The 26,543-nt window shown below is 41.2% G+C and overlaps 2 protein-coding genes across 8 annotated transcripts in view; both read left to right on the top strand.

The window, feature by feature from the left end:
* Positions 1-15,790, top strand: part of esyt2b (extended synaptotagmin-like protein 2b) — a 28,968-nt gene extending 13,178 nt beyond the window's left edge. Inside the window, exons 8-24 of one of the 5 annotated variants that reach the window (XM_085762758.1) lie at positions 4,120-4,240; positions 5,208-5,384; positions 5,471-5,553; positions 5,903-5,951; positions 6,332-6,421; positions 6,708-6,803; positions 7,558-7,663; positions 8,350-8,399; positions 10,317-10,391; positions 11,016-11,102; positions 11,220-11,369; positions 12,499-12,851; positions 13,147-13,245; positions 13,512-13,643; positions 14,371-14,476; positions 14,580-14,629; positions 14,733-15,790. In XM_085762758.1, coding sequence (XP_085618884.1) covers positions 4,120-4,240; positions 5,208-5,384; positions 5,471-5,553; positions 5,903-5,951; positions 6,332-6,421; positions 6,708-6,803; positions 7,558-7,663; positions 8,350-8,399; positions 10,317-10,391; positions 11,016-11,102; positions 11,220-11,369; positions 12,499-12,851; positions 13,147-13,245; positions 13,512-13,643; positions 14,371-14,476; positions 14,580-14,629; positions 14,733-14,805 — 1,897 coding nt within the window. In that variant the 3' untranslated portion in view covers positions 14,806-15,790. Of the gene's footprint in view, positions 1-4,119; positions 4,241-5,207; positions 5,385-5,470; positions 5,554-5,902; positions 5,952-6,331; positions 6,422-6,707; positions 6,804-7,557; positions 7,664-8,336; positions 8,400-10,316; positions 10,392-11,015; positions 11,103-11,219; positions 11,370-12,498; positions 12,852-13,146; positions 13,246-13,511; positions 13,644-14,370; positions 14,477-14,579; positions 14,634-14,732 lie in introns of those variants that run through there. The other 4 variants (XM_085762760.1, XM_085762759.1, XM_085762762.1 and 1 more) reach the window with 4 other exon arrangements.
* A 608-nt stretch (positions 15,791-16,398) lies between these two features.
* ncapg2 (non-SMC condensin II complex, subunit G2) lies at positions 16,399-26,131 on the top strand. 3 transcript variants are annotated; one of them, XM_085763733.1, is made up of 27 exons: positions 16,399-16,817; positions 17,000-17,105; positions 17,616-17,795; positions 17,986-18,100; positions 18,210-18,367; positions 18,464-18,598; positions 18,711-18,805; positions 18,888-19,044; positions 19,148-19,240; positions 19,334-19,459; positions 19,545-19,724; positions 19,862-20,014; positions 20,607-20,829; positions 20,963-21,060; positions 21,207-21,374; positions 21,462-21,532; positions 21,659-21,812; positions 21,952-22,125; positions 22,327-22,443; positions 22,727-22,873; positions 23,965-24,064; positions 24,209-24,408; positions 24,602-24,736; positions 24,848-24,951; positions 25,131-25,231; positions 25,369-25,462; positions 25,547-26,131. In XM_085763733.1, the coding sequence occupies exons 2-27, from the start codon at positions 17,028-17,030 to the stop codon at positions 25,596-25,598; spliced, it is 3,408 nt and encodes a 1,135-aa protein (XP_085619859.1). In that variant the 5' UTR covers positions 16,399-16,817; positions 17,000-17,027; the 3' UTR covers positions 25,599-26,131. The 3 variants fall into 3 exon arrangements, with proteins under 3 accessions (XP_085619859.1, XP_085619861.1, XP_085619860.1); XM_085763735.1 differs by having other exon boundaries at positions 16,689-16,817; positions 21,210-21,374; positions 25,547-25,934; XM_085763734.1 differs by having other exon boundaries at positions 16,779-16,913.
* Positions 26,132-26,543: the final 412 nt, after the last annotated feature.

Genomic DNA, 26,543 nt, shown 5'->3' with positions numbered 1-26,543 from the left:
GCTGTGATTAAGAGCTTGACAAGATTGGATTGATCAAGGCAAACAAGCTTTTTCCGTCAAACACTTTGCAAAAGACCACTGAGATCATGTATAATGGATTTTTCTGTTAAGATATTATATATTCTCCCGTACACACAGGCCAAATGAGAGAATGTGCTGTTTCCAGAGTGATTCCTCTTCTTGCTCACCTCAAGTGTCTTTTCCCCTCGGGTTGTTGTGTGGGGTTGAGCAGAGAGTAAATGAGAGTCAGTTAGGAGCCACTAACAGCCTGACAAAATGACTCGCTGATGTCTCGAGTGGTTCAGTTCATACATCATTTACATCCCAAATAATGTTTCCACATTCATAAGTGCTGCATGGGATTAGCTAAGATTACAGCTGCCTGCCCTATACCCTGCTGATGTGGACAGACATGTTGACACGGTGCAGGGAGTCTGCTTCAGGCCTTCTGTCCAGTCCTCCGCTGGGGGTGTAATGGATCCATGCAGCTTGTGCAATGCAGTGTGTGTGTGTGTGTGTGTGTGTGTGTGTGTGTGTGTGTGTGCTCACATGAGCTTGTATATGTGTCTGTGTTGGTTGTCTGCGGCAGACAGACAGCATCAGCTGCCTACTTGCAGGCTTGCCCAGTGTGTCTCTCTCGTGAACCCTGGTATGATTATGCAACACACTGTGTCTTACTTGTTTATTTACTAGTCGCAATATGTCATTACTGTCAAAACAAAAAACACAGGACTACGTCTGTAGTCATGCCAACAGCACAACGATAATAGATAGATAGATAGATAGATAGATAGATAGCTAGATAGATAGCTAGATAGCTAGATAGATAGATAGATAGATAGATAGATAGATAGATAGATAGATAGATAGATAGATAGATAGATAGATAATGTTAATGCTCAGTATTTAGCCTGTAAGTGTTACCTTGTTGTTCACCATCTTACAGTAGTTTAGCATGTTAGCTTGGTCATAAACTAAATTATTAAAACTAATGATATTTTCCCTGCAACCGTCAAGGGATCGCCATAGTGATTAAAAATGTATCCTAAGGGGGAATGTGAATGTGTTTACCAGATGGCAATTTATCCCATATTTGTTGTGATCATTAAAAAAAAATCTCGACCTGATGGTAGCGCAGTCAGCAGATCACAAAAAGTCATTTGAATGTATCCTCAGGGGACCATCAATGTCTGTCCACAGTTTCATGGTTATCGTCTTAATAGCTGAGATAGAGATACTTCAGTCTTGAACCCAAGTGTTACACTAACACTGACGCTGAAGAGATAAAATCACACAATACATTGTACATGCCGTAGATGTACATGATAGTAGTGCGCATATGTGCTGTCAGCAGTGTTGTCCTAACATAAGTGAGATAAATAGACACTTTAGTTACAGTGCACGGGGCACACACACCCGAGCAGGGGAATAACAGAGATGCAGCAGCAGGATTCCCTTCACACCCTCGGCTCACAGCGGGACAAAGGCTCTGGCTGTGATCGTTCCCCCTCCGCACAATCACAATGTGTCTAATCAGCTCAGCGCTGTAGCCTGTCGCCTCATTGGAAGATAAGCTGAGGATTGATTAGATGAAACACATGCAGCCAAATTTGTTTTCCTGAGTGCTGTTTTATGGCTTCTAGATACTTTGTAATATGAAATGGAGGTTAATAGAAAAGCTTAAACCTTCAATAAATATGTTTTTAGCCACTGAGCGGCTACAGACAAAACTATGTAGACAGGAGAGTATTATTGTCTATCACTTTTGAGAGGGTGGACGTTTTTCTTTTGAATAGTAAACACAGTTGATTCACATTATCATTTGACAAATGTGTTTTCTTTTTCATCTTAATGGTATTTTATATCTGAGCCTCCTTGTTGTTGTCAGAGTAAACAGACCCATTGCTCATTTTAAAGCATTAAAATTAGGCACATACACAGAATTGCAAGAAAGTTTCCCAAAGAAAACTGTATTTCCTATAATCTTAAAGATTCATAATCACATATTGACCTCTGTTGTCTACATGACGTCTACTTCGTTAACACTTCACATTTAGAAAGGTAGAAAGACAACAATCTGATCTGTTCATCTAAAACAAACACTCTTACATGGTTCATGGCTCTTCTCCTTTATCTGTATTCAGAAATGCAAACACAGGCAGATGGAACGTGCATACACAAAGCTGTAAGTAATAGTTTAGATTTAAAGCTTTTAATTAAAGTAGTTCACTTTAAAGAGAATATCAGGGGAGTGAGGGGAGAGGGTGGTGTGAGGCGAATGTGGAGAAGGCGGTGGGTAAGGTAGGTGAAAGAAGAAGGAAAGGGGTTCATTTTTTGTTCTTTTCTTCCTCCTGAATATTTTTCACCTGCTCTTCCTTCTTAGTTTTGCTCTCCGTGTTGTGAATCATTTTGTCCCCACTGTTCCTCATTTGTCTTAGACTCTATCTCAGTTTCTATATTTTTCCTCCTCTTCCGTCTGACTCGTGATTTCCTGCTTGTTCTCAGTTGTTTTCTCTTCCTGTTGCTTCTGAGCTACATGCTGCTGTTCTCACTTCTGTAAACTGCTGCTTCTACACTCCTGCACCACACCTGGTCACCCAGTCTTTCTGCTTTGTGTGGTTGTGCTTGCGTTATTTTTTTAGACTGATACTGTATGTAGGCATCTGTGCGAGCTTGCCTCTTCGTGGTGCTACCTTTTTAGAAGTTCATCCCTCTGTCTGAGCTTTTCTTGGAGCTGACTCTCCACCTGCTGCCATTCCTTTCTGCTGCTGGTTGATTCTTTCCATTGGAGACTCGTTCTCATCTTTTAGAGATTAAACCTTATTGATTTTAGAGAACAGGCTGGTCATTTCGCAGTTGTACTGTAGCCGGCCTGCTCTGTGCTGGGCCATACAGGACACCACCAAACTGCTTTGGTCTGCAAGACTGAAAAACAGAAAAGAGAAAAGAAAAGAGTAGTTTATTATACACTAGAACTTACTTAATTGTTAAGGACAGGACTCCTTGATGAAATTTTTTTATTAATTGTTGTCATTGCTACCATTTTTTAACAGAAATGTTCCCATAGGCTATCTATTTTTATTTTATTTTGAGTCAAGTTTAATTGACTGAAAAAAGTGGTCAAATTAGCCATAGCTATCTCTTAAGCTAGCTTTTAACTTATTTTTAACTTATATACTTTACTTTAACTTATAAACTTGTATGCTTTTAGGTGCTGATTTTAACTCAACTTTGACCTAATGTGTTAAAGTGTGTCGACCTTTTAGGACAGTGCTGCCGGCTCAGCTGTGTGTTCTTTGTTTGGAGCGTGACTCTGGAACACATGAGCTTTTTTAATTCAGCTGCTTGAAACCACCGTGGGTTGGAGTTCCCAAATTTACAACACCAATTACATACAGGCTGTCAACATTGCAACTGTAATTTTCTGCACTGGTGGGCAACTAGAGAACTCACGGGATAGGTAGGATGTCAAATGCCGATGCTGTTGTATCTCACATGTCACATGCTTCCTGCTTCCTGTTGCTCATTTTGTAGATTCACCGTGTGTTGTTTTGGAGCCCTGGGATCACTCGAGAGACAATTTCAGGATAAAATCCAGTCAGTATCAGAGGCAGCTATGAACACTTCTGATGAGGTTATCCACATAATGATGTATGGACATTTCTGTAATCACAACAGTGTTCCTTTGAGGGACAGCCAGGGCAATTACACTAGATGATGAATTTTTATTGTCATTTTTTCTAGCTGTAAATGTGATTTCCCACCTGTACCACAGCAGCTCGATGAGCGCAGTGGAGCCTGGCAGCGATGGTTCTCAGATATTGTATAAAAACTCTGCTGTCTGTTGTCCTGTTGTGATCTTTTGAAGCAGAGACTGGAGGCAGTGGATCAGATAGACATTCAGTGGTTTCTTGGTTAGCAACACCAACATGCTTGAACGGACTCCAGTTTTCCTACTGTCTTTACACATGCAAAGCAGAAATGTACTGTACTAATCTGAGATTAAAGGAGAATATTTATAACCCAAGGGCACCCTCACTGTCTTAAATAATTCATTGCTTCATTCTGTTTATCTTCCTTTCCTCTCACTTCTGGCTCCCCACTCTCCTGTCCTCACAGTGGCCTCTCTGACAGCCTGATTCAAGACATTATCTACAGTTATCTGGTTTTACCCAACCGTGTCACCGTCCCACTGGTCGGGGATGTGGAACTTGCCAAGCTGCGCTTCCCAATGCCAAAGGTACTAATGCAGTTCTGAAATGCTTCCAATTAGCCAAGAGCTTTAATACTCCTCTCTAATCTGTGTTTATGCTCAGCCACCAGTCATTGAGGGAATTCATGATTAGTAGCTTAGAGGCAAATATCACAGGTTTTGTCAGTTTTCTCTGTAATAAAATAAAGAGGATTTCAGTTTCAGTGCCTTAAAACAGAATAAAACAAAAAAAAAAGCATTACAAGGCTTTATCATCCGTCATGAGGTATGCTACCTGTATCCATGGCAACAGGATAAACACTTCAGCATGTTCCTGTCCAAAAAGGATCATCAAGGTCATACTATTTTTATTGTCACAGTTATTCTTCTCTTAGTAAATTTGCAACTCTCGCTTCAGACACAACAAACCATCTGGCAACGCACAGTCTAAACATTCAGTTGCTTAATAGAACAACATCTTAACAGATCAATTGACTGTTAATAAGTGTTTATAGATGCCCAAGCCATAGTAATGAGTTTCCCTTTGGGGATTTATAAAGTAGTTTGTATCGTATCGTAGTCCAGTGGACCATTTGTTCACATATTCTAGACTCTAGTGGATGTTCTACAGTCCAGGAATGTAAGTTAATAAAAAATGTTAATAAAATGTACTGTGGTTCAAGTTTACAAGCAGATACTGTACTTAGATGTTATATCATGGTATACAACTTCTGCTATGAGGCAGGTAGCATTTGTATTTCTTGTTGAACACGTTTTCCTCAGTCATGAAGGTTAACTTTAATAGTGCCAGTGCATACGGGGAAATATAGACATCTATAGACACTAACTCTGGTAGAAAGCCAGGCTTTTATCTTGCACCAGCGTGTACAGTAGCACCCAGTACTATAGGTGATGTCACATCTTATCATATCTCACTGCAGTTCAGCCTCAAAGTGTCAGAGGCTGCTATTTCAGAGTTGCTGTCCTTAACACCGTGCTATGTGTGTTTCCACAGGGAGTCCTGAGGATCCACTTCTTGGAGGCTCAGGATCTGGAAGGGAAGGATAAATTTCTGGGAGGGCTGATCAAGGGCAAATCTGACCCATACGGTGTCCTGCAGATCGGCAACCAGCTGTTTCAGAGCAAAACAATCAAAGAGAGCCTCCATCCCAAGTGGAATGAAGTTTATGAGGTGACAAGCTTGGCATTGAGTAGATATTTACAACATTGCAATTTGAGCACCACCATCATGCATCAATATGTCATTGTGTTCATCAGGCTCTGGTGTACGAGCACTCGGGCCAACATCTTGAGATCGAGTTGTTTGATGAGGATCCAGACAAAGATGACTTCCTGGGAAGGTGAGCGCCCCACTCTGCTATTATCACATATCTCACAAGAAGCATTGGGAGTGACTGGGAAGACTAAGCCTTGTTTATAATGGGGCAGCCACACATAGAAAACCCTAGTATGTCATTACATTTTGCAACCTAAACACAACAGGAGCTGTGAAAGTATCTGTAGCTGTTATCAGTTGAAGAGAAGTAGAGGTGTTATCCCCCTGGCTCGAGGGTAAAGCCAATGATTGTGCCTCAAGCTTCTGACACTGCTCCCAACAAAAGGCAGCCAATCAATAACTGGACCTGGTGTTCAAATTAATAGGTGTGATTTCTCTGTTTCTCTGTCGTCCCATCGTGTCCTTATTCACAGCCTCATGATCGATATGACTGAGCTGCACAAAGAGCAGAAGGTTGATGAGGTAAGACACTTGTGTGCCTGTCTAATATATAAATGAGTTTAAACTTTATACGTTACATTTATTGGGAAAATATATGTATTTGCTCTCTTGTTGAGAGTTAGTTGAGAAGATCAGTACCAATTTATACATGTGTTGTGTTTATGAGTGAGATGCCAGTTTAGCGTAGCATAAAGACTAATATAATAACGGGGAAACAGTGAGTCTAACTCTGTCCAGTGACAGCGTAATCAGCCGATCCACAGTGTAGTACATCAAAAAGACTGCCTGTTCCCTATGGTTTTAGTCTTTGTGCTACTGTCAGTAAGGTACAGATCCTCTCAGCCCCAATTTTCAGGACAGCACTTTTGGTTCCCTCAATAACTTGTGTCATGTTATTCCAGTGGTTCGACCTGGAGGAAACGCCCACTGGGAAGCTGCACTTAAAACTAGAGTGGCTGTCTCTGCTTTCCACTCCTGAGAAGTTGGACCAGGTAAAGTATTGAATTGTTACAACCACTGCGATTTCACTAGAGCAGTAATTTGTTACTGGTGAATGTGCTTGGTCATTCTCTGTGGTGAATGTCTATTTAGTTTTTCTCTATTTGAATACTATTTTGTACATAACAGTACATATTTTGTTTTATACATAGTAATGTCTTAACATTTTATTCCTTACTTTACGTGTCCTGTACATCTATGCTACTTTTGCAAGTGAATTTCCCACACGTGGCATCAATAAAAAGTCTTATGTCTATTTTGTCCTTTTTGTCCAATCAGGTGCTGCGAAGTGTGCGAGCAGACAGAAGCCTGGCCAATGACGGCCTATCATCAGCACTGCTGGTGGTCTATCTGGACTTAGCGAAGAACCTGCCGGTAAGAAACTTTGTTTTGGGATTTGAATGCTTTTGTTCTGACGCTTTAGCTTAATGTACCTCATCCAAACAAATGTGCTAGAATATAGCATTAGGTCGATGAAGCCTTGTTGTTCTCTACCTAGAACATACAAGCTGCATTTAGCAACACTGAACCAGTTCAGTTGGGAAATTCCAGCGTTGCACTCCTGTTTAAATAAGGATTATTGGTCAATGCGCAGCAATGCTCCACTCTTTTGTTACCATAATATTTCATGCTTTGTGACACCTGAGTTTCCTCCAGTTTGCTTTTTATGTTCTTTTGGAAATGTGATTTTTCACTGTCAACCAAACAACCAGGGCAGGTTGTTACTTTACCCTCCTCATTATTACCCTGGTTACTCCCAAAAGAGCGGCCGTGCATTATATAGTAGATGTGGCCTAAAGCGTCAAATGGGTCGATGTGTTTTTTCAGCATGTTAAATGGTGAAGTAATTTGTTGTGCACAGGGATATCGACATGTTTAGAGTTGTTATCATATTATGAGAACCCTGGACCTTTAAAACTCTACTTCTCAGCAGCCGAGGCAAACTTGAATGAAAAGTGAAAAATTGCCATTGCACAAAAAGAGTCGTGAAGCTCGACTGCAACCTGTGAAGAGCCTGGCGTCCTTCAGTTTAGAATCTAAATGGCATTTCAGTGTAATTTTTTTTCTTTTTGCCACCTGAGTCCATTATAACTCCACGTTCTTCTCTTTTTTTTCCTCTTCACCCAAGAGTGTCTTCACTGGCAGCTTAGGCTGTGGAAACTTAAGTGAAAGGAGAGCGTCTGGCCTAGTCTTTTGTGAGACCAATACTTCAGAGTATAGAACAATATTCGTGAGTCCACCAGAGCTTTTGCATCCCGACGGTGTTAGCGTTAGCCGTGTGCAATGATGTGGATTGAAACAGTAACAGGAGTCCTTTAAAATGTGCATCTCAAAGCATGTGTTGGATGCACGGTTTTAACTTTACTGTCTAATAAAGGTTACTGAGTCTCCAATAACCATTAACATAAAGCAGACATTCAAAACAAAGCACTCAGCAAGTAACTATGGCTGCTTGGTATTCAAATTCATATTCTGCTAAATCAGGTGCTTAGTCCAAGGCTGAAATATTGTCTTCAAATAGCTGGCAGAGTTCATAATGATATCTGACTGTATTAGAGGGCCAATTACAGTGTGACTGTACAGATACAGAAAGCCCTTAGCTTGTTAAAATAAAAAAGTCAAACTGTCTCACAGGCTACTACTCCCAAGTCATCCCTGCTGGAAATACCCTCATTATTCTGACCTGTGTTTTCCTCGTTAGCCCCCTGCTCTGTCAGAAGTATCACCCATCATACCTTCTCTCCATTTCCCATATTATTCATGTTTCAGTGCATTATTACATATTCAACGTTTTTTTTTCTTTTTTTTGTCTGGGGTTTTTCTCATGCTTCTTAACCATGCCGAGTCACTCCTCTCCTACTAACTACGGGTGTGATTTTCTCCCCCAAATCTCCTTATGGCTTAAAGAGCAACCTGTCAGATATCACCTATGACGGGTTGAAGCAACTCTCAGTCTTTAAGGCCCTGAAGGTAATGTGGGAAAAATGGGCTGCATGTGCAGATTACACCCTGTGTCTCATCTGTGTTGGCACCATCCAGCGCCGTGTGATTGTGATGTGATGAAATGAGCAGAGAGAATTGTCCTTTTCTCAAATGAATGTGCATGAAGATGGATGATTGCGCTGTCTGTCTGCTTTCTGCTTTCTGCTTTGGCTGCGCCGCACACCTCTGCTCTGTTGTTCTTCTTACTTTTTGAGTGATACATGATTTTCCCAGCTCATGTGACCGTGCATGCAGAAGTCCTGTGTTGCATTCAAATACTTCTAATGTTGAATGTCAGTCTTTATGGTTGAATGAGACTGTGGTCACTTTTGTGGCATTTGTGTATTTATTGAGCTGGAGGTGAACTAGGCCAAAGGTTTTCAGCAACAAACATACAGAACAACTCAACCTGTGTTAGTGGCTATAGAAGCTGATCCTGTCTAAGGAAGTCTGAGCTGCTTTAATGGTCTTAGATTTTTGGACCCCTTTGTATATACTACTACACTGTCTGTAGTAGGCAGTAGGATGACATTAGAACAGAAAAAAAATTACATTTTGAATAATTTTCATTCACTTTCTTACAGAGGCAGGCAGAAATGGGAACAATACATCAACATGTCAACCACTACAATAAGATCTATTATTTCCTTCCTGAGCAGTCACAGCATTGGTTGTTGGGGAAATACTGTACTACAACAAAGCTGTCTCAGGTTACACAGACTACTCTTCAGGAATCAGCTGCTGCATTGTTCCAGTTACAAGACTCGTTTCTTTCCTTTAACTCTTCAAATAACTTTTAAGCTTCATCTTGGCACACACAACTGCACTTTCTCAATGAATCAATCAGTCTAACAATTAATTAAACTATCTGCACCATGCATTGATTGGCATTTGGCATTTACTGTGCTACCATCTTTGTAATCCCATTAAACATAAACCTGCTTTGCCTTTTAGAAAAGGTGCAGGTTATTCCTTCAGTCCATCTGCATTGAAAAGTCTAAAGTGCAGCTTATCTGTGGCAATTTTTCAGTCCTGTTACACCAAAAAACCCCAAACTCTGACAGGAAACATTTCACAGCTTCGATGTTTGCCCTAACACCTCAGTGAAAGCCCAGAGAGTCACTAGGTTGAGAATCTGATTGGCTGCATTTGACCTGTGGCCATTCCCTCTGGGCTGTACAGAAAGTCTTGGGTCATGTTTTTCCCATCCTCAAAAAAAAAAAGATTTCATCAGCTGCTCTAAAACTTAACCTGTTTCCTGCTATAAAAAGCTATTGCTACAACAGAATGGCATTTTAGCAGATTAAATATACATATATTATCTATAATATAAAAGCTTAAGTATTTTGATTTCTTTTTATTATGCTGAGTGCCTTCTCACTTCAAGTTGTAGTATATTAATCAGTGGGATTGTGTTAAGCAGCCTGCCTGTACAATGGGGAGCTTAATTCTAATGTTGAAAAATCGATGTCAAATTTAAGCACCATCCTCTAGTGGCATGATGGGTTATCAAGTAAGTTAGGATTTCCCACCATTGTTCTAGCCACTGGCTTTTATAGTAGGGTATTATTATTCTGTGAGGAATACTGAATAGTACTCAGCTGTCAGATCCCAGCAAACTAGAATTAGCATGCAGAGGAGACGAGGCTTGGCAGTCCCTTTGGTTGCCTTTTCTGCCTGCAGCCCTGCTTGTCAAAACATATGGTAATGTTCCCTCCCTTCCGCACTACACACTTATGTCACTGTGGCGTCGCGCTTGATGCAGAGTCTCGAGACGCTTGTGTTTGAGTTTGGCTGTAATCATGTTGTCCATTACCAAAGATTATGCTTTTGTGTGTCACAGTGAAGAGAATCAGCTCACACGTCTCTCTCTCTCTCTCTTCCTCCCTCGCTCCGACTTTGCAGGCTTCAAAGAAGAGCAGCAGTGAGCCCAGCCCTTACGTCCAGTTCACTGTTGGACACAAAACTCTTGAGAGTAAGGTGAGTCCATTAGTTTGTTTATCTAATTCCAATAATGATGTGTCAGTTCAGAAAAAGAAGAACAATTGAACTCGTCCTGGCTCCTTTTGTTTCTGCCTATTTTTCAAGTTGTACAACCAAAGATTTAATGCAGCAGTTTCTTACGTCCCTACATCTCACACTCATTCACACAATGAGATGTTAAAGCCTACACCACACATAGTACATCACTCTTTACCTGACTCTCCCCGGAGCTTTCTGATTACTTCCCCCCGACTGTGGAATTAAAAAAGAAAGATGAACTGAAAAAGGTCATACAAGCAGATAAGATGGGGAGTTATAACCACCTACCAGCAACCTGTTAATAGATAGAGTTAAAATACAAATAAAAACAAAATAATAAAGTTATAAGAATAAACTATTTAAAAGGTGTGCAGTAGACAAGTGTATGTAAATATGTAAATGCAATACAAAAATGGGACATAAAACTGGAAAAAGTGTGTGAGTTCTTTATAGTGAACAGTTACAGGCCTACAGTGTTAGTGTCTTATTTGTATTTCTTCCTCTAAATACAAATTACAACAGTATTAAGTTGCACTGACAGAGTCTTCTAAAAACAACTAACAAACCTGTCTGCCCATTAAGATCCGCTACAAGACCAAGGAGCCTCTGTGGGAAGACTGTTTCTCATTCCTCGTTCACAACCCCAGGAGGCAGGAGCTTGAAGTGGAGGTAATGCAGCATAATGATACACGATAAGATGCATTTTTTATAACCGCATGCTCCAAATAGTGAAAAATAGCTGACTGGTCTCAAAGCAGATCCTCTTCCCTTTTTTTTAATGCACAGGTAAAAGATGACAAGCACAAATGCACTCTGGGTAACTTGACGGTGCCGTTGAGCAGACTGTTGGTGGAGGAGGACATGACGCTGACTCAGTGCTTTCCTCTCAGGAACTCCGGGCCCAGCTCCACCATCAAACTTAAAATGGCCTTGAGGGTAAATAAAATGCATTGCTTCACTTCCCACTCATCCTGTTTGTGTCATATTCAGCTAATTCAAACAGAAACGATTATGAGCCGTGGCGTGGTACATCTAAAGGCATTTGTTGTTGTGAAGCAAGTGTCACAGTGGCAACAATAAATTGAAAATCACTAACTGAATTCAGACCAGCTGAGCAGGGTGGCTGGAACATAGACTCCCACACACCCAGTGAAAACGTGGCTTTCACACAGTGAGAAAAAACAAATCATTGACTTTTTGTCAAATGGTGTTTTCTGGTGTTCTGCTTTGCCTTTTGTGTAAGCGTCACTTTGTTTCTTGTGCTTTGGGATCTGGAAAGGCTAAAACCGCAATGACCCCACAAACTCTTCACATGCAGATCATTGCTCATACTTCATACTAAATCCACATCTTAATTCAGTTGCTAAGATATGATTGGATAATCACTTTTGGAGGTGTGGGGTCTAGGAAATGTTTTCATTTCATTTAAGTGCCTTCCCATCACATGAATCATGTATCATGCCAATATTTACATTCCTCTTCATGCCGTAATTTCAGTAATGATAAATCCCCAAAAAACAAAAACAAAAACCAGATTAGACCAGCGGGTAAATGAAATTGCCCTTCATGCCGCTGAAGCTAAATGCATTACCTTGTATTGACTCATAACTGATCAAATAAAAGAAAATGAATGCAGCTGCATCGAAATATTGATGTCCACTGAAATAGCTTTGCTGTATTGGAGCACAGCCTATCAGACACATCGGGATTCATGACAGATATTCTAAATAGGAAATAGTTTTAAAGGCTCAGGGACCTTTTTGCCAGCTTAGAGAGACAGATAGCACTATAAAAATTTGGCTGAGGCGCTTCAAAAAACGCCCTTGACAATATTTGAAAGGTTTTATATCAGCAGTATTAAGACCACTTAACAGCAAAGGGTTAGGCTTAAGCATGAGTTGAACCAATAAGAGGATTGTTAGGTCCAGTCAGAGGTTGTCTGTAAAAACGCCAAATAAAGCACAGTCCCTTCAAAACACATTTTTATCGGAGCTAAGATTTGAGCAGCATGTTGTTCCACTCAGCTTCAGTTCTTGTCAATCATTCCCGTCTGGTCTCTCTTTAGATCCTGTCTCTGGAGAAGCAGGTGTCCTCAGATCAGCCTTCGTCGGTCCGGGTCAGGAAGTCCAGCACGCCGCAGCCGGCCACGGCCCCCTTCCAGAGACGGTCGGCCTCGGACTCCCCGCTGCCTCCGCCCACGCCTCCGCCGCCCATAGACGCTTCCACCCTCACCCTCCAGCACAGGGACGGCGAGCCGTACTCAGCCAGTCCTCTCCGCAGCACCTGCAGTCTGAGCACCTGCATGTCCAGCTCCCAGAAACACCTGCCTCACAACGAGTCCACGCCCAGCCTGGCCTCGGACATCTCCCTGCCCTTCGCCACTATGGAGCTTCAGCAAAGGCTTCGTCAGCTGCAGAAGTAAACGGCAGATATTGTTCCCACTGTTTCTGATGTATTGCTCCACTTATCCTAATGTCTTTTTAAAGGTTTTTTTCCCCATGCGTCATTTCAAGGATCTTTTTGTTTTTCACTTTATTTAAATTCTGCAGTTCCCTCTCAATGACCATCACATTGATTTATATGAATATGTACCGACGTCTGACCACCAGTGAGGCTATCTGTCTATCTCTGCATACTTTGTTAGGCCCATGTGCAGAATCAATCCGGCTGCGGTGTCTAGAAGTGACACTGACTAACTCTGATGTGTTTATAGTGGCTCGGCCCCCAGCCAGTACCCCCTGGGCGAGGTCCAGCTGACTGTTCGGCACAGCTCCCAGAGGAACAAACTGATTGTGGTGGTGCACGCCTGCCGGTGAGGTCCACAACTGCCATCGTACTCTGAATTTAAAAAATTGGTATTGCCTTGAAAGATAGACCGCTTTTGTCCTTGGGTTTTTTGGCTCAAGTCTTTCAAGTCGTTAATCTTGATTGGTGGGTAGGGTTTCTTTAGCATGCACAGTCTTGCTTGTGTGTGTAACTTTAGTTTACATTTAAGAGTAAATAGGGATCATTAATCCAAACAACATGTGCCTGGCTGGCAACACACGTGTGAAACAGTTTCGTCCTGTGTGTCCTCAGTAACTTGATAGCCTTCACCAAAGACGGCTCGGATCCCTTCATCCGTCTCTATTTGCTGCCTGACAAGAGCCGGTCGGGGAGGAGGAAGACCGGCACCATGAAGAGGACCCTTAACCCTGTTTATGATCAAACGTGAGTTTAGAGGCAACTGATCACTCACCATGTCTGTCAGGGACATATTTAGAATTTAAATAAATACTAGCATTCAGATGTGTGTTGTTGTTGTTGGATTTTACAAATGTGTTTCTTGTCAGTGGTTTAGAGGTTTAGCGAGGCTTCAACTATTTAAAACTACCGTTTTTATATTGAATTAATTTGACGTCTTGACTCTTCAGACATCAAGATCATGAGCTACATAAACATTAAAAGTACACAAAAGTTGCATTTGTCCAATATTTTCACGTCATTTTAAAGAAAAATTCCAGCATGACAACAATGTTTTTCTTAGTAATCAATATATTTCTCAAAGCATGTCATGTTTGCGGTAAAGCTAGTGGCTGCTCTGGGCTAAGATACAGTCGGATCAAGTGTGGACTCTGTCTCCTTGGTGTTGTGTTAGTTATTGGACACTTTTGTTTACAGTTGAGTTATAGGGCTCTGCAGCTCTGAGAAAGTCTCCTGTCTCATGAATTTAACATCAGAGCTAATTGTGCTCTTGGAAAACCGCCTCATTCAACCTCATTCTGCCTTAAGAGGAAGATTTGCCAGCCGTTTTTTTCCAAGACCACCAATTTAACACAGTGACAGTTATTCAAATTAACAATTTAACTAAGTAACAGCTTTAGCAATTTTCATTTGAGTAATCATTACGTCATAGATTATTGGCCTCGTAAAATGCGTCTGTGCTGTGTGTCTGTAGGTTTGAGTTTACTGTGTCTATGGTGGAGCTCCACAGACGAACTCTGGATGTAGCAGTGAAGAACGGCGGGAGCATCCTGTCCAAACACAAAGGGCTCTTGGGAAAGGTTCTTATTACTGGCTGTTACTATGAGCATTTCCTCGCAGCAGAGTCCGTTCTGAGGATTGTGAAAACTTAATTTCTTTCTCACTTTTTGTTCAAAATTGCAGGTGCTGGTAGATTTAAGTGGGGAGGATATATCTAGAGGATGGACACAATGGTAAACGCGTGTTTTATCTTTGCCCTGTCCAATATTGAGTGATTGCTCTGTGTGACAATAACCTACCGTAGTAATGTGTAATATTTTTGTATTTTTCTTGCAGGTATGAGTTAAGTGAAGATGGATTGTCGTCGTCTCAAGGCATAACAAAGAGTCAAGACCCCCTCCTCACATAGTGAAATCACCTCTATGCTGTAATATAGTGATCTTGTTAATATAAGGGCACATCATTTTGTTGTTTTCATGTATATTTTTCATGTAGTTTACAGGTATTATTTCAGCACGCAAGTTCTTCAGACATTTCCTGTTATTATTTCATTATTGGTCACGATTATAGAAGATACTTTGACATATTGTAATGGAGGACACTAACTGCCTTGTCTCTGTTTTCAGTGTTTTTATGTAAATATCAAGTTGCTAGAATAAATAGTTAAGAGATTTTGCAGGGGTTTTCATGGCATTATTTTTTCCTTAAAGGGAATGATGTTGAAATCTTATCAATACTGTTATTGCTTTGTGTCCAGTTTGTTAAAGTGTGGTAAATTCTGTTTTTGTCATGAGAGAAAACTCTAACCAAAGGAACAGATACAATCACAACAGTAGGCGTAAGTAGCAGTCTTGACTTTGATCTTTTTTTTGTCATGGAGTGTTATTTGATTGTTTACCTCTTACACTTCTTTATGCTTGATTACAAACATGGAATGCATATATGCAAAGAATAAAATGATTGCTCGATATATTGTAAGAGGACCTTGTGCAATATTGGTTGTTCTGAACATGGTCTCAGATACTGAGGACCTGGGGGCATTTTTAGGGCTACGAATAAGTGCTGTATAATATGAGTAAAGGATACTTGAATGAGGCTTTTTTGTTCAAACCAAATGTGAATTGAGCATTGTTTAAGAAAAGAATGAATAACTGAGACAACAATTGTTTATTGAGCAGGGCTGCCAGAATTAAAATGACACAGCTGTGTCATAGGCTTGTACATGTGTTGCCATGCAGTTATAACTGTTTGTTGGAGCTTTTAAATGTTTCTTGTTATCTATCCCGTGCCTTAAAAAAAACACACTATGTAATTTTTTGCCTTCTTAATCTCATTATTTTGAATGACATGATGCCTCATGGCTTTTGAAGAATAAATGGTTTCTCTTCTGAAAACTCTCTCCCTTGTTGTTTTTAGAGGTCAGTCCTTCTGACCAGCAAAAAAGCAAATGAATTACACATTAGATCTTGCCCTGGGAAAACTACATATTATGTTGAATTTTGAAGTAAAAGGAAACAAATACAACTGGTTCCAATCAGGTAAGAGGGCAACAGATAAACCACCATTTAACAGTTAAAAATGAAAACGATAACAGAAAGAAAGATTAACAACAGCTTGTAAATGTATAAGTTTGGGCTCCCTAGCTCTAGATTCCCTAATCCTAAAATCCTGAATAATTAAAAAAGAAAAAAGTACACTGTTTTCCAGTGATTCAAATCAGACTGAGCTAGGGCTGTTCCAAAATCTGACACTTGTTTCTTTTGAAGTACTAGTGTAACCCGAGGACTCATTTGCATTATTGTCAGCCATTATTTATTCAGTTTCACTTTCATGCCTGACTGAAATGAAATCACAGAATTCACTGATATTTACTGGAAGTCCCTACATTTGTGTGAAATGTCTGCGCTTAACAGCTGTCAGAGAAGTCTAAGCCCATGTCACAACTGTATTCCTCCCCCCCTTAAGTTTTTAGGTTCATCATCATGACATAATAACGCTGCATTTTGAAGAAAGACGAGTTTTGCCGCAGTGAGTCTAGTGCAGGTAAATGCTTGAGAAGTGGGTTTGAGCAAAAACAATTAATTGGACCTTTAAGAATATATTCCCAAAGGGCACTGGGGTGAAATCGACGTGAGACATTTCCAATAGAATAAATAGAATCACGTGTACAACTAAAACGCTAGTATGGGGACCTGGGGCTGTGGTGAAGACGCCTCACCGCATAATGTGCAGAACATAAGCAGTGACTTGTCGCCATCAAGTGGCAGAAGAAGCGAACTACAACTTAACGTCACTGGGAAACGGAGGAGGACGCACGACGTAATGACGCAGGGACGGAAGGGAATCCAAATTTGCGCGGGTCCAGTGTTATGGGAGGTTGACGTTTGGCTCTATCTGAGTCACGAAAATTGAACTATAAAGGTAAAAAGACGAAGCTATCGTTATATATTTTAATACTTTAACGATTTGAAGACGTATTATTATCAGTAACAACGGACACCATTGGATTAATGTTTGGTAACACAACTTTAAACGCTAACGACAACCGGACAGCCATTTGTTTTGGTACTGTTGCAGTAACGTTAGTTTGTCTTTCGTCGCAGGTTTGTTGTCACGCTGAAAACCGCAAACATGTCCAAGCGAGAGGCGCTTTTAGAAGCTACTTGTAAAGAAAATGTGGAGGACTTTCTCAATTTCATCCGGCTTCATGTAAGTAAATCAAACCACGAAGGATTTAGCCTACCTCTTCTCAGAAATCTCCCATATCTGGATGACGGCTGCTTTCAGTCAGGTTTCTTGTACTGGAGTGACTATTATCTGTTTGTAATTAAGTTATAGCAACTGAATACTGGTGTAAATAAGGCAAAAAATGAAACAATACGAATTGTAAATTGTAGTAAAATACAGGAAAATTAAGTTTAAAATCGAGACATACTGACTGACATAGGCCAGGGCACATCCATGTTAATTTATCTAATTTAGTTTGTGTGAATTAAGTTACTAACTCTACATTTGTTGTAGAAAAAAATCATTCAGTATTTTTACCCAGTTACATAAATAAAAACGGCAATTGGTTTGGTCCTGTGTATTTTATTTCATGTCAGTCATGTGCTATTGAGAATGAGAAGTACTGCGTGATTTTGTAGCTGTCAGAACTGATTTGTGCTTTACTGTATGTGTCAAGTTGTTTCTGTCCCCCTCCTGTGTTTCGTTGAGCAGAACGACAAAGCGGAGCCCTTCGATGTGGAGGAAGTGGTGCAGGAGATGCCCAGAAACCAGAGACAGGCTCTGTGGGAGAGACTGGCCTCGCTCCTTCAGGATGTTTTGCAGGAGTTACCTCCTGAGCGCTGGGAGGAGGACAGAGAGGAGGGCATGGAGGTGGAGGCAGCAAAAGACCCTGTGAGTTTCCCAGTCATCTTATGTACAGTTACAGAAATATACAACCAAGCAATGTGCAAAGCAAACCTGTTTTTTTTCTGTTTTGCTTTATTACATTTGAGAATATATTAAGATCTATGAGTGAACCACAAACAACATAGTTTTGCTTGCATAAAATGTTACAACATCTCCTCTTTTCCTTTTTCTATAGAAGCATGTCATGGCTGTCGTGGATGGCGTGGCACTAGTGGCGTTATTGTCACTAACGGCTTTACAAGATGGTGACGCCTACAGTTCCCTCCTGGGAATTGCCCACAAACTTCATGGTGGGTGCTGCCCATGCCTATTTTTCCCTCTGCTTTCTGCTGCCCTACGTTGTTTTTAGCTCTACATGAAATTAGTCTCAGATTTCCCTGTGTCTTTCCTTTCCTCCAGATGTTTTGGCATCACTGCCTGTCTCAGAGGCACCTCTGCAGCTCCACATCCACGCACTGTGTGAGGCCTGGTGGAAGAAGGGACTGAAAGAGAAAGAAACATTTGGTCGCACGGCTTTTCTCATCTCTTTGCAGAGGACCTTAATTTTGAAGAAACCGGTCAGTATATGACGTCACTTGTATGTCACGAGCAGTAATAGCTTGAACAAGACTTGGTATCATTTGTGTGTAACGCTTTCATCTGCATCTTATTAGGGCGTTGAGATCCAAAGACTCTGGAGTCTCCACGATGTGCTTTTGAGTCTGGACTACACAGCGGAAGACAACAAGGAGATAATCAACTTGTTGCTTGAGTGTTTTCAACGTCCAATTTACTTAAGAAATGACGATGTGAGTAATGTGATATTTAGCTGCAGTGTGTATTTGCATGACTCATTCATTGTCTCTGTTTGTGTTTTCTCTCTTGCAGCTGTCAGACTGATTATGTGTTATATTGTCACAGGGAAAGCGATTCCTGGTGTTTCTTTTCAGCTGGAACGTCAACTTCATCGGGGTTATTCATGGCACCATAAAAAACCAGCTGGAGTTTTTGAGCAAGTCAGTAGCCTGCTGTCCCCTCAGTTTGACAGAAAGTAAATTTTCTCCTCATGTTAATACCAATCAACTTGTTTGTGTTCAGGACCATGACTACGCACGTTACGGAGATCTATTACAGAGCATGGAAGAAAGCTAGTGGGGAGTTCCTGGAGCAGATTGAGAGCTCGTGCATTCAGGATTTTATGATGAGTGCCATCTTCCTTCATAGAGCATCTCCTGTCCACACCAAAGTCCGACAGGTAGACTTATTACCCGACTGTTTAAATACTTTTCTCCACTATTTGCAGTCAATATGTGCATTTGCACTGTGTTAAATCTCTTCTTTTTTCCTCTTATTTACAGATAATGAGCTATTTCCACACAAGGAAGAGCTGCCACAAAGGGGAGAAGATGCTCTATACTCTCTACAGGCCCTTCCTCTGGAAAGCTTTAACTGTATGCAAACAGATTAAAAAAAACAAAAAAAACATTCATACCAGGTTTTTTCCCCCAATTCTATTCTTATGTGTTTCTGTTTGATTTATTCAGGCTCCAAACTCTGAGGTCCGTGCAAATGCCACATTGCTTTTCACTGAGGCCTTCCCACTTCATGACCCGGATCAGAGCAACGAGAATATCGATGAGAACATTCAAAAGCAGCTGGACACAGCAATGGTGAGAACCGTTCACTCCACTCAACTCAGACACCTTTTGTCGGGAGTTTGAGTCACTAAAGCCCCCACCCGTCTGTCACCCTTAGACCCTCCTCGAAGACCCCAATCCCACTGTGCGCTCCAGTGCCACCCTGGGAGTGTGTAAGATCCTGGCTAAATGCTGGGAGCTCCTGCCTGCCACAATTATCACAGACTTCATGGAGAAGATGCTGAAGGAGCTGGCAGTTGACACCAGCTCAGCTGACGTCCGGTGTTCAGTCTTCAAGGTAGGAGGATCTGAACTAAAGATATTTACCAACACAAAGTTGCAGCAATGAGCCAAGTTAAAGTAATCAGTCTTATTCAAGCACTGGCATTAAAAAAGCTATATATTGACCTGTGGTTTGTGTAATGCTTTCCCCAGTGTCTGAATATCGTCCTGGACAATGGCCTCAGCCATCCACTGATGGAAAAACTCCTGCCCACTGTCAAGTACAGCCTTCATGACAACTCTGAGAAAGTCCGTGCAGCTTTCCTTGACATGCTCATCAAGGTCAAGGCCGTGCGTGCTGCCAAGGTAAAACATGTTCAGGGTTTGTTTTGCTTTATATGTTGCCAACCTCTTGCCGTCTGTTTTGTTTTGTGTGAGTTTCACAGTGATTCTCTTTGCTTCTTTGAATTATAGGAGCATTTAAAGTTCACAGTGGCTAGACACTCAGTAGATCCCTGTAGACTGTAAATTGAAATGTCTTTTATTTATTTAGAAACAGTAGTAGAGCAGTATTCAAACAAAAGCGACAAAATGTCATTATAAATGGTATAAAAAATCAAAGTTGGTGGAAATGTTTGATTCTCCACCTGATGGGAAACCGTGTTGTTATTTGAAGTATTGAAGACTTTTTATTTAGTGAAAAAAGCACGATTTGTTTAATATTAAACATTGAAATAAACTTAATGTGCAGATCCAACAAGGACAACCAGACTTGATAAACTTGTCAAAAATGAGGAGGACCATGTTAATGTGCTAGTAGATAATAAAGGTCTTGGTGCAAATCCAGATGTAATTCAGCCAAGTTTCATTGAGACACATTAAAAAACACCTGTTCATGCCAAATGTAGAGGGAGGCTGCTTTGTCCCTCACTTTTCCTGCTTGTGTACCACTCTTTAGTTCTGGGACGTGTGCAGCATGGACAGCCTACTGGCCCGTTTGGCTGTTGATTCCCAATCGGTGTCCAAGCGTATCGCTGATCTGCTCTTCAAGTCCTTCTTCCCTGTCAATGAGTCGGAGAGGGAGTGGTGCTACCGCTGCATCACCCTCATCCAGATGAACCCGATGGCCGCCAGGAAGTTCTATCAGTGTGTCTACAAACACACAGCCCCAACTAACATAAGTAAGAGCTGTGTATAGGGGCTGAGTGTATAGAAGAACTTGATTTAACACGTTACATTTATAGCACGTACTAGCCACCTATTATTTAATCACTAATGCCCTTGTGGGGAAAATTTCAATTTCTTATTTTCCAGTAAAGCTGATGTTGGCCATCCGCCGTGTTCTGAACAGCTGCATCCCGAACGACTGCGACCAGACTGAGAATAATGACGGCGACAAGGAGAACAGTGCAGTAAGAGATGCAGCTCCATAAACTAAACTTTGTCCTATCTATCCATATTCCCCAAATTATTAGTGAAAACTGCATATTTGTGTTCATTAATTAAAACTAATGAATCAGCTAATCTCTTCGATACCTACTTCATGTTTTTTTCTCAGCAGGCTGAACCTGCGAAGTTGGACAAAGCTGTCGTGGCCGGTCTGCTGGAGATTTTGGTCATTCTGTGGAGAAGCATCGAGAAGGCCCTGAAACAAAATGAAGAGGTCCAGAAGTATACTTTTGCCAAGTTTGGAAATGTCATCTCCAAGTATTTTCAGGCCTTTGAGGTACATCAGCTGTTTGTTATATCATTTACGTTTATCAGATCAGTTTTTCTTCCATTAACAGGTATTACAGTGAGACTTGTTTTTCAGGATGAGCGATCTACTGTTCCTCTCATACATCTGGCCTCATTCCTGCCTCCAGCTGCAGTTCCCACATTCAGGTGAGTGGTTAAGTGTGTCCCACGTTTCCTATATTGTCAAATTGTTTTACACCAAATGCGTCTTTTGTCTTTTACTGACTTCGCCCTGTCCAACCTGTCCTCCTCACCTTGCTGTCTCATTCCCAGCTGTGGTGTCCTGTCCAGGCTGAGAAGGATGGATCCACGAGCTGTGCCAGCGCAGTACAGCCAGCTGTTAGACTGCATCTGTAGCTGGGGCCAGGTCGCTGACATCCTTGAACTCATCACAGACTGGCTCACTGAAGCTCTGCCCAAGCAAAGGGTCAGTCAATACAACATCAAAGAGCTGGGAATGGACAGCAACGGCTAAACGTGCATTATCTACTGGAAAAGGAAGAGGGGTTTAATCCACATACACGTCCCCTGTTACTTTGTGAAAGTGATTTCCTTGTCATCTTTAGGAGAAGGCTAGCACCAGTCGAAAGGTGCGTATCCAGGAGACAGTGGAGGCCAAACCTGACATGGCGCTGGTTTACCTGGAGTATCTGTTAAGCCACACGTCAACACAGGAGAAAGTGCTAGCTCTTGGTCAGAGGCCACTGAAGCAACTCCATTCAGCTCTAGGAAACTGGAAGGTGTGTTGGGGTATCACTGAATATTATTACATTTCAATTCACATGCTTTCATCTCACACCTTTTTTTTCTCTTCTTTTTAATATCTAACCTTTCAGCACATGGATTGCTCCTTAAACACCTTTACATATAACTTAGGCACCCATACATCCATGTTGTTCCCTAAAGAGACCTTTAAATTAATCTGGTATTTGTCTCCACAGTCGGTGCTGTACACTCACCTCAGCTCCACTACAGAGGATCCTCAAAGGCCCAGTGTGGACACTGCGCTGAAAGCATTTGTATTCCACGGCCGCCTTGGAGCACATCTGCAAAATAATGTGAGTATCTCATTTTGCATGCATTAAGTTTTTCCTTTATTCTTCCTTGGCATTGCACTTTTTAGTTAATTTTACCAGGTAGAACCACAGTTACTAGTGCTGATACTTTACTATATGAAAAAGAGAAAACCGATACAAGCCTGAAACTGGCAGATGCTGAATTGAGGTATACGAACCCTGTATCAGGAGAGAAAAGCTGGATCGGTATCTGTGCATCCCTATATTAATTTAAAAAGCAAGTTAATGAAAAAAGAAAATTAAATCTGCTTTGCTCTTTTCCTAGTCCTCGGAAGGTCGTGACTATCTGCTCTCCCTGGAGAATATGGCGGCTTGGGTTGCTGAAAGGGTGTTGCCCTTCCTGGTTAAAAGTACCACGGATGATGGGGAGGATTCAGAGAAGCCGCTTCCTCTGGCCGCACAGATCACTGAGGTGAGCTCCGCTATTAATAATGTAAACACACTCTCAGAAAGCCGGCTTACAGGCCGGGTTCTCCAGTTTTCAGCAGCAGACTTTAAACTGGAAAACGTCCACTCGGAGTCGATTTGGCCCAGACAAAAAAATATGTTGGGCACACTCGTAAGTATCTAATGTCTTGCCAGATGACAATTAGTGAAGCTAAAATAACAGTAATTATCAGCATTTCATTTGGACAAACAGGGAAAATGTGTGTGGAGTCCATTTAGGGAGATGGAACATATTTCTTCATTGTAGCACAGTTGCAGTTGTGTGCAAAATAACCACCACAGCTCACTATCAGACCATCACTTACATAATCATACTAATATCACCAAGCTGAAGCTTTCTAGTGCCTGCTGACACTAAACATAACAGAGGAACCGCAGCACCATGAGGGATGTGGATGGTATGAATGGATGGTTGGATGATTGTGTGAGTCATGTTGGAGTTCATCTGTATTTCTTATAATATCTTTTTCTGCAAGATATATGTGCATTGTGAAGTTGATCCCAGCAAGACCATTTCTCTGCAGGCAAATGCAGGCTCTTGGCAAATTAAATCATGTCTCCTTGTTCATAAATTGCCAGTTTAGATTTTTGTCTTACCCATTTACTCGGCAGCAAATAGCCTGTACCAGGGCTATAGATGAGCATACAGAGTTATGGTGTTATCCAGAACATTAAGCTTTGTGGAGCCTTTTTGCCTCCTGCTTGCAGAACTTTCAGTTCTGCTCGGTAAATTTAGACTCTTCTTAGATTTTTCTGCTCCAGTCCACACACACACTGTACTGTACATGCCTCCTCCTGCTCACACTGCCGTACTAAAATGGGTTTATTTCCTTATTTGTGCCATTATTCTCAGCCTGTCACCACACTGCTGCTGCTGTAGTGGTAGGGGATCATAAGCAGTTTCCACAGGCCACCAGCCACCATTAGAAATGAACATTATACTGAAATGTTGCTCCCCTAAGACAAGGTGTCGTCTCCACTTATCGTTGATTTTTCAAAGTGTCCCTTTTTTTTATTGAGTGAGTTTTTCTTCATGACGGTGGTGCGTTTTACCAGAGCTTCCTGACAGTGTGCCGAGACGTTTTGCTCGTGGGTTTGGGCGATGAAACGTTCAAGGGTCAAATCCTGCAGCTGTGCTCGCTCGTCCTCCTCTCAGGTTAGTGTTTCAAAAAGTTGGTATATTGAGAAAACAGATTTTTAACAGAAAGTTCATAATCCTTTTGCATATTTCTTCTGCATCGTTTTGTGTTTCTTTACCTGAATAAAAATCTACAGTGAATGTTTTCCCTTGTGTTTTCAGAGGCAGGCTACCTCTGTATTCCTGCGGTGCTGCCGATTTTGAAGGAGGTGGCGGATAGCTATGCCCCTGACTGTGACCAAAATCTGGAAAACCAGGAGGATCCAACCACTGTCATTCTGGGTGTGGTGACCAACATCTTCCACACGATTATTGAGCGCTTAGTTCGCTGCCTCAGGAAGACACCAGAGGAAGGGAAATGGGTACGCTGAGGTTCATTGTTGTGATTGGATGTACTTATCATTTTACTTGATCCTTGCTTATTTCTTATGTAATCTGTGAACGCCTCCACACTCACTGTAAAAGTGTCTTCTGTAAACAGACAGTCAGTTTTTGAGGGACTCAGTTTCCCAGCGCTGTAAAGTGATTGCCTGTGTCTTTCTACCCTGACCGTAGTTATGTCAGTCAGCTGTGCCTGCTCTGACCGAGTTCCTCCAAGTGGCCCAGATGTGGGACAGAGAGCCTCTGAGCGGGGTCTTTGCTACTCTTTCTGCCGTCATGATCGTGGAGAAGAAACACTTGCTCCAGAAGGTATGAGAGTCTTTTTCAAAAGCAATTGAAGTGCATGATTTATCAGGATGCTGCAGTGGTAACCTGAAATTTTGGTGCGTGCTGTCAGCTGCTGTGCTTGTGTTTTCAAAGATTACCCATCCTGAAGAGGTGATGACCCCAGAGTCGGTGGAGGACATGCCCCCGCTGTCCAGTGTCCTGCTGTCTGTGATCCTCAAGTCACCATCTCTTAGCAGGTAAATATCCTCTGTCCCTTTTTTCTAACTTGGACTTATCATTTCTGAATTTTACTCTGATTCTACTCTTATGTTTAGTTGAACTCATTTAATTTTCCATTATGAAGACCAAACCATTATTATTATTATTATTATTGAACAGTTTAAATGCATTGTTTGTTGACGTGGTCGTCCTCCAGAGCCTTTTTGTCAGAGGTCAGCTCCACTCTGGACTCTGATGCAATCAGCAGTCTGAATGACATGGCTGCTGTCCTGCACATCATGGCCGTTGTCAAACACTGTGAGTATTCTTCATGAGAAAATTAGTTGATTGAAGTTTTATTAAGGATCAGGAAAACGCAAACATGTCAGGTTTGTTGTCTTTAAAAAAAAAAAGAAAAGATGTATTGTTTAATGGAAAATGTGTCTGTTGAACAGCTGGACAATCCAAGGCCAATTTAAAGAGTGCAGCCACATCTGCTCAGCAGCAGCTTTACAAACATGCAGTCACATCTGTAGACAGCATCCAGGGGTGAGTGGAAATCAGACTGTTGAGATGTTTTCTGTTGATAATCTGTCAGATGAATACATTTTAACAGTTGATCTTTTCTGACAGGGTTATTTATGAATCTTCAGTGAAGACCTTGAATGAAATTCTGGATATATAAAACCCTTTCTTTGAAAAAGAGGGCCTTCGATACACAATATGATACAGTTGTACTGTCATAATGGAGAAGAGGGAAGAATAACATCTGCTTCGCTGTTAGCGTTCAAAATTTACTGTCACTGGCAGACAAAATGAGGCGATAAATATTTCAACTTCACTGACCAGGACTTTAGAAAATATGGTTGAATTGAAACAAGAGCTTGTCCATTACCATATTTCTCCAGCCTGGCTCCTTGTCTCTGTGTTTATTTATCTCCTGATGGCACAACCATTACTCAAGCCTTTTCTCAGATGTTGAGAATTGATAATGTTAACAAATATTGATCAAGTTGTCCAGGCCAAAAGAATACTGTGCTTTCTTAGACAAAGTAACTTCCTTGTTTATTCTTAAAGCTTTTTGCTACAGCTCTGTGCAACTATTTCATATGAAAATCAGTATATATTTTTTCACGTTTCAGTATCTGTGTCTCTATATATATGTTGGTGTTTTTTTGGTGTACTACTAATAAGAATAAAACAAACTACATCAATCAACATAAACTGGATGTTTATTTCTTTCTCAGATGGTTTTCTTGCTTGTACAGCAGTTTGCCAAATAATAACCCAGTGCAACCAAGGAATAAATCATCCTCTCACTTAGCTTCACCCTCAGAAGAGAATGGCGTCATTTTAAGAATAAACATAGCGTTCTGCTTTGCGTAAATCCAAAGGTTATATCTGATTTCTAGGTTACGGAAGTTTCTCAAGACAAATGTCACAGACCTGGGACGCAGAAATGACTCAACATTAAGTCGTCATTTCTTCCCTGGTAATATAATTTATAGATTGCTGGTCGTCTTTTTTTGAGTGAAACCTTGAACTTAAAACAACCTACACAAAAATGTAATTCAAGCACATTACCAATTGCTCCAAATGTTTTAGCTGAAATTTATACAGCTCATCTCAG

Source organism: Trachurus japonicus, chromosome 20 (assembly GCF_045865225.1).
Source record: "Trachurus japonicus isolate A0001 chromosome 20, Traja_1.0".
Lineage (NCBI taxonomy): Eukaryota > Metazoa > Chordata > Actinopteri > Carangiformes > Carangidae > Trachurus > Trachurus japonicus.
Note: the sequence above shows the minus strand (reverse complement) of the source record. Positions and strands in the feature narration are given on the sequence as shown.